At 36.8% G+C, this 7,488-nt stretch overlaps 1 protein-coding gene across 1 annotated transcript; it reads right to left on the bottom strand.

Annotated features, from left to right (window-relative positions):
* Positions 1–2,076: 2,076 nt before the first annotated feature.
* Positions 2,077–7,158, bottom strand: LOC114355839 (esterase SG1-like). Its single transcript, XM_028308870.1, has 6 exons — positions 6,523–7,158; positions 4,673–4,825; positions 4,026–4,173; positions 3,758–3,952; positions 2,911–3,107; positions 2,077–2,283 (listed from the first exon to the last, which is right to left on the bottom strand). Exons 1-6 carry the CDS (start codon positions 6,727–6,729, stop codon positions 2,077–2,079), a joined length of 1,107 nt encoding a protein of 368 aa, XP_028164671.1. The 5' UTR covers positions 6,730–7,158.
* Between the last annotated feature and the right edge of the window lie 330 nt (positions 7,159–7,488).

Here is a 7,488-nt window from a genome sequence, read left to right as displayed (position 1 = left end):
TTATAAATTAGTTGGAGCATTTCATGAAATTCATTATAAGCCATATTCAAATCTTTTTGCAAATAAATATTATGAAACGTTAGACATCTCAAATACTCCNATTTGCAATTTTGTGTGTGTTAATTGGTGTATTTAATGATATATTACTACTATTGTATACTAAGATTCTATTTATAAAATACATTTTTTGCGCTTAGAAAATTAACTGGCACGGACTATAATTTAAACTAAAAAATCGAAGGCACTACGAAAAACAAGATTTAAGAAACACAAAACAAAAAACATAGGCAGTGTGGGCAGTTATAAAAAAAGGGTCGTCCATCTCGGTGCCCGGCACATAATATATGTATTTACAAACAAAAACAATGTTTTATCTCTTAACCATAATGGTATGACTCAAGGTCTTGCCTTGAACTATTTTTTTTACTTTATGTGCCTAGTATTTTTAAGCTGAGAACACATGAATACGAAACATATCCGTGACCATCAGAGTGACTTGTCAAACGAGATATTTTCTAAAAACAAAAATAAATAAAAAGTCTGGGATAATTCACGTACATTTTCTAATGGTTGTATAGTACCTATTGCGTAGTATAATTTGTCTTTTTTATATAACGATGAATTATAATTATGTTTTAAAATAACGTAAAAGCATAAGCGATTGAGATATGCCTAACGCTTTTGGGGGCTTTATAGTCTAACACAGAGTTAGTTATATACTTTGGTTTTCAGAACCCACGCGACAAAAGAGTATTCAATCAGAAAACAATGAAAGCCACGTCGAAATCTGTACTAATATTATAAATGCGAAAGTAACTCTGTCTGTCTGTGTCGTTTTCACGTCTAAACCACTGATCCGATTTTAATGAAATTTTGTATAGAGTCCCGGTTTTTAAAACAGGGCCGTGCGCGATACCGTTTTTTGTCAAAGACAAATTTCCACGCGACTGAAGTCGCGGGCAGAAAGCTAGTCATACATAATGTATAATAAATAATAGGTATAGTATGGAAACGTGTAAGTGCTGCTGTCGAGATTTATGACCGTCGCTTGCGGTTACGACCCACAAATAAAAAGGCACAACGAGCGCAACTTATGGCAGTTCACAGTCCATGCCGTTGTAAATACTGTGTTTTCAGCGCTTAGTATGTAATGTATAATCATGCATAGGAAGATAGTGAATTATACCAATCCATATTACATAACCCATACAACAAAAGTCTATTAATCTGGGGTGGAAACAATAATATCAATCAAAGTTTTGTAATAGTGGGAACCTACTATGAGTAGCCTTACTGGACAAGAGGAACTACAAGACAATGTCTTAAGTGCCTTTTTCCTGTCATGCGGATTTCGATGCGGATCTGATTCGCATGCGGGCTACCCGCATTTTATTCTTTCATACATGTTTTTCTAATGTCCGAGTGTTTACAACAAAATCTAAATGTAGTCGCACACATAAATTATTGTATTCTGTATACAGTAACAGTGGACAGCACATCAGAGTGAACTTTGTTATAAAACAGCATCTAAAGCCCCTTGCCCATGCAGGGCAACTTTTTGTAGTGATGCAGTAGCGATTCTGTCGCACGTTCTTATCGATACAGTCGCAATGCGGTTCGCTAGCTGTGTGCCCTCGCCCACATAAATGCGATTCAGTCGTGATGCAAAAGCGATACTGTCGCGCTTCTGTCACGATGCAAACGCAATTCAGTAAAGGTTCGGCCAAACCAACGCGTACAACCTGCGTGCGCGATCACGATCAGTAGAAATCAGTAGGGTCGCCATCGTCATCGCCATCGCGCACGCAGGTTGCACTCGTTGGTATGGCCGAACCTTACCGGCACAAATTACCTGCAATCGCTACAGTTCCGCGCCACTCTTCCCTCCGTTCTCTCCCCGATGTCGTCCGACGTGGTCGCGCGATTACATCGATACAGTCGCGATTCTGTAGCGCATTAGTAGCGCCTTGGCATCACTTCTGTAGCGCGTTGCAAATGCGACCAACGTGCTGTCGCTCGTTTACAAAAAGTCGCCGTGGGCGAGGGGCCTAAGCACCATACCCAATGAACACTACGCTAAGTTGTAAGTTCATTGGAGGTATCGTTATAATTTAGGGATGACTTACACGCAGACTTCAAGCAGCCTTCGTCTTTCGTCAGACCAGTCATCCACGGCACCGCAGGCACGTCGTTTATTTTGCGAACACTTTTAGTCAGGAAAGCACCGGGGAGATCTGGCTCAACTACGGCCTTGAATGGAGTCATCGGCTCATAATCCCATACCTGAAAACGATAATTTCACAAAACGATTAACGATAAAGATAATAACTATCTAGGTAAGTTGTTCAAGACATTTTAAATGAATCACGCACGCGCTGTAATTCTGCATATAAAAGGAACGAACACATTACAAATAGGACACTCGAAATTTTGCTATTAGGAATAAAGTATAATAAATTCGCCGAGGCAACCCAACTTTGAGCGTTAAGGATAGTAAAGTAGAGCATTTTATGTTATTTATTCAATAAAATAAATATTTTGTATCGCTATGCGGCAAACAGACGAGAAGGTAACATACAAAGACGATATTATCACAATATCTCAGCGGACACTTAGGACTACTTTTGCCCACATAAATATTACCAGAACACACATGGCTTTAATCTGCCTAGTTACAAAAAAACTTTTAGATGCGTAAGTTATGTCAACTGATAGGGATATACTCATTCGATTTCGCAGCTCATTAGCAATTTAAATACAAAACTAGTTTTAAATGCGTAAAAAAAAGATTAATGTTGAATTTATCTTATTCAGGAAATGAAAAGATTAGCAAAAGAAAAACAATACCTCAGTATTGGCTTAATTGTGAGTTAACCGTATTACGGAAATTTTTGAATTAGGCACACTTACATAAAATTGAAATTCGGTGCCAATGATGTCATAGCTGTCTTTCGTGCGAAGACATTTGATCATGGCTTCTGATGGAGCCTGCGGACAATCCAGGAACTTGGCCAGCTGGAATGCGTTTCTTAGAGCTTCACCAGGTGGCGCTTCTGCCCACGGGACCAGCGCGGTTCCCGATTCCGAAATCGCTTTGTGGAACAGTCCTGTAACAACCAATATGGAATCGTAAGTAGGACTGTATGTCTCATATGTTAGTGACAGGTTACTTAGGTACACTCTTCGAGTAGAATCGGACCATCCCTACTCTTCCCGTGGATATCATAAGATGCGACTAAGGGAGAGAGGGGAGATAAGGCAACACACTCTGTGCATATAAGGAGTGTAGTTCTACATAAACATAATTATAAACCTTTGTTGTTTCAAAATGATTTACATAGGAGGTAAATATGTAAATCATTTTGAAACAACAAAGGTTTATTTAGCGGAAAAGTTTTCATCTAGATTCAAGTGCCGTAATTCCCCGTTCCCCACACGGTTGAATGCGGTTCTATTTCTTTGAAAAAATAAAGGAATGTTTTATTTGACTAAAATGTTCTATCTGCAGTATTAGAGAACTTTTCCTCCAAATTAAATTCCACCCTGTGTAGTATGCCACGAATCCACACAAAATAGCGGGTTGAGTAAAATGTTGTATAGCATTATTTATTTGAAGTGAAAAAAAATCGGAAAATGGGCAAGTGAGGAATACAGCGGTAGGCACTGGTGGTAGTTTGATGCAGTGCAGACTGGTGAGGCAGCCTAACCTATATTAAGGTACCTATTCATAAAAGAGTGTAATTGTATGATTGATTACCTTGGCTGGTTTTCGACAGCATATGAAAATGGGCACTGGCCCCACCGGCACTTTCTCCGAATATGGTCACTGAGTTCTTGTCTCCTCCGAAACTCTCTATAGTTTTTTGGATGAATCTCAATGCTTCCTGTTGATCCTTGAGGCCGTTATTGCCCGGGCAGTGTTCGTCCAGGGTCGACAGAAAGCCCAAGGGACCTAAAATGGAAATAGTTGGTACACTTGACAAAAATACCAAATGCAAATATTCAACTATCAAAAATGTAGTTACCCAGTCTGTAATTGATGGTTACGAGAAGAACATCGTTATCCAACAGGTATTGCGGTCCATACATATAAGTACTTGAGTCACCACACATCCAACCGCCCCCATGAATAAATACCATAACAGGTAGAAGATTGTTTTCGTGGATCAAATCCTGCAATCGAAAATGTTCAACATTCTTTTCACAGTAAAAGTCATCAACATAGACATCAGGATCGCTTCGTTTTGCTACAAAATTGAATATGTACGTACTCGTAAGGCTTGTTTAATTTCAGTAAGAATCTATGTCTAAGGTTGACTCTTCTTAGTAATCATTAACCTTCAAAATGCTAATTAAAGATGTAAGGTTAATCCATTATCCTTATTAACATAATTAATATCACCTTAAGCATTTTCTATAGACTGAAATGTCTTTTACTCATTATCATTTAAATGTTTACTACTTTTCAAGTTTAAGTTTAAAAAATATTATCAGGTAAGGAACCTATGACGTTGCTAGATGCGAACTCAATAGACTACTAGGTAGTAAGCAATCTAAATTCTAATTCTAATTTTTTATTTTCATTTTCGTCCTCTAGATATTGTAGACTTCTGGCATTATTTAAGCACAAAGTGCTTGGATCTCACCTGTTATGAATAATCAGTTGACTTACATTGTTATTGTATGGTGTATAGATATTCAGGTATAGGCAGTCTTCCTGGCCCACGATCTCTTTCTGGCGAACATAGGGGTTCCTCTGGACACACGCAGGGGTGGTTTTCGACCCATCCAAAACTCCTTCCCATGGCTGCACTGGTACAGGAGCCTGTAAATATACAATAAAACACGTCACGAACATACAAAATTACCGATGGAACATGGCCTAATCAAACCGGAAAATTTTTTTTTCGACGTACCTAATCTTCGCATCAAATCTTTGATTTATAATTAGAATAACTAGTATAAACCGGTAATGTTGCTTTTTTGCCTGGCCTACTAGGTAGGGGAAGAATTAATATTTTATGGAAAGATCCTACTTCATTTAAGTACATAATAATAAAATCGCTTCTAAAACACGTGAAAAAAATGCCTGTGCTTTACCACTAAACTGAACCCAAAGATCAACAATCATGAAGGACATCTTTTTAAAAAAATAGGTACTTTCCTATACTAAATTGGTGCTATGAGAAACAAACAAGAGGTCAAAAATGTTAATTTGAACTTGTACCTACTCACTTCCTGGGCTATGTGCTACCGATTGATCAATCATGTTTAATTATGTTATGTCGTACAAGACCCTATGTTTAACAAACAGACTATGGATACACAAACTTGTATTTATTCCGGTACAAAAACTTGCCTTAAGTATATTATGTTAATTCAGGTGATGGTACCTGCTTGTGCTATAAAATTAAGTGTTCTGTGGTCATCGACCTTGATTATTCCGTATACTACAGTTAAATTTATGTCTATGGCGCTCAAAGCTTGATATAATTAAACCCAAGGAAAGCTTGCCGATTGGTTTTTTCAATATTCGGCTTAAAACTATTTTAAGTTCAAATTCATACTTAACTGCCATTGCCCTTAAAATGCCTATATCCCTATATAAGGGACGGGTTTTTAATCTGTAGATTGTCGATAGTATAGAACGATGCTAAAACTCGTTACAATCCAGATTTTTTAGTTCATTTTAACGTATCTAGGATTGTTTTTTTTATATCAAATAAATTGATTTTCAATATACAAGGCTGGCCAAAACTATTGGACGGTATTCAGGCAACTTAAGTTTTGACTACCACATGAGAAACCGGTAGATTCAATCCTAACCAAGAAAAGTAAAAAAATAACCGCCAAAAAAGTGCAGCATATTTAACTGATCACACCTTGGTCCCAACAACAACCCAAGACTTTCGACATTGTAACCACCAAAACAAGAGTGGAACTGCGAATATTAAAAAAAAACATATTATGACAAAACCAACGTTTTCCTTTAATAAAAATGGAAGAAAATCATAGTAAATATTTTATATTCCAATTTGGTCTGTGGAATGCAATTTCATTGATAATTATTGTTATCTCACATAGGCAATTATTTTTAATTACCAATACCATTATGATTTTTAAGACAGATTCAAACCTAAGTAAATTCACACAAGTTTTTGTATGTTGCACAAGAAATCAAGCACGAATTATGTCTCTATGAAGCGTAATATAAACTGTAACACAATTACTCGATATCTAGTTAAATACAGTATATGAATTTATAAACAGAGAAATTCCAAGTTTTCCGATACTTTACTTAGATCGCGTGACAATACATAATCGTTCTACTAATTATATTCTACCATTGAACATCAAAATACGTAATCATTGGTGTTTTGTACTCACCTATAATCAAAACATATATTTTCCTGTTAAATATCATGTTAATTGTCATGTATGCACAAAAAACAAACAGTAGATGATTTAATATCGAAATGTTTATTAACACAACAAATATAGGTATGTATTTGTTGAACCCACCTGAAACCTTAGATCTTTGAGAGGAGGTACTGCAAATGGAATGGATGTGAATGCTGAGATCTCTTTTCCTTCCCGAGTTTTCATATAATATCCTTCAATGTCTCCCAGCGGAGTGCTCACTAGTGGCCTCTTTTCACTGTTCACATTACATGTAAATAATACCACAATAGTGAAAGTAAACGGTAACCGTAAAACGAATCGCATCATTTCGCTTCTCTCAAAGATACATAAAACGTAAGTTAAATCACGATCGCTCGTACGACCGAACGATATGACCGCCACACCGAAAGCAAAAAACTAAACGAAACATGGTTCTGTCTCCGGTTTTTATATATACTCGTACAAGTACAATCAGCTCGTCTTGCCTAGGCAAATGAACTTGACTGTACCTACCCAAACATTCCATCTCGACATCTCAAAGTCGATTTGTTTTTGGTTGACTGATAATTTCAAATTGTTGGGTCCATGGCACTACCGGTGCATTATTAATGGATGATCAGAACCTTCGTTAGCTGGCACACCTAACAGGTAAAATGTAAAATAATATTTGGTAAACCCGGGCCGGTGTGAACATGCGTAAATGAATTAATAACCACACTAGGTATTAACATTACACAAGTGGGTGCACTAGCATTCAATTCATGCGCAGTAAATATTATTATGTATGTACATACATAATATACTTAAACGATATTATAATAGGGGAGNAATACTCCTTAAATTTAATCATATTTTCCTGTGTGTAGCATCTATTAAATGTAAAATAATGTGTTGGGTTTTCCTTTTTTTGTTCAACATTAAATTTCAGAACCTGTGCAGTATCATGGTCTGATAGAAAAAGAGACAAGACGGAGCCAGTAGCATTTTTTATATTACTAACTATTAAGTCAAGACATGCGTTACCCCGAGTAGGGTCGTTGATGTGTAACTTCAGATTATATTTTGTTAGTATATCCGAAAACCTAG

The sequence above is a fragment of the Ostrinia furnacalis genome, unplaced genomic scaffold (assembly GCF_004193835.3).
Source record: "Ostrinia furnacalis isolate ACB-3 unplaced genomic scaffold, ASM419383v2 OfSCF2566, whole genome shotgun sequence".
Taxonomy (NCBI): Eukaryota; Metazoa; Arthropoda; class Insecta; order Lepidoptera; family Crambidae; genus Ostrinia; species Ostrinia furnacalis.
The sequence above is the reverse complement of the archived record's forward strand: the minus strand, read 5'-3'. Positions and strand labels throughout refer to the sequence as shown.

What these genes read in the sequence shown, in the direction of transcription:
- LOC114355839 (XM_028308870.1), bottom strand. Translation starts at nt 6,729, where the DNA reads ATGATGCGATTCGTTTTACGGTTACCGTTTACTTTCACTATTGTGGTA. An exon ending in GCTGTCGAAAACCAGCCAAG is followed by an intron (nt 3,108 to 3,757) that starts GTAATCAATCAT and finishes TGGTTGTTACAG; the next exon opens with GACTGTTCCACAAAGCGATT. An exon ending in GCACCGAATTTCAATTTTAT is followed by an intron (nt 2,284 to 2,910) that starts GTAAGTGTGCCT and finishes TATCGTTTTCAG; the next exon opens with GTATGGGATTATGAGCCGAT.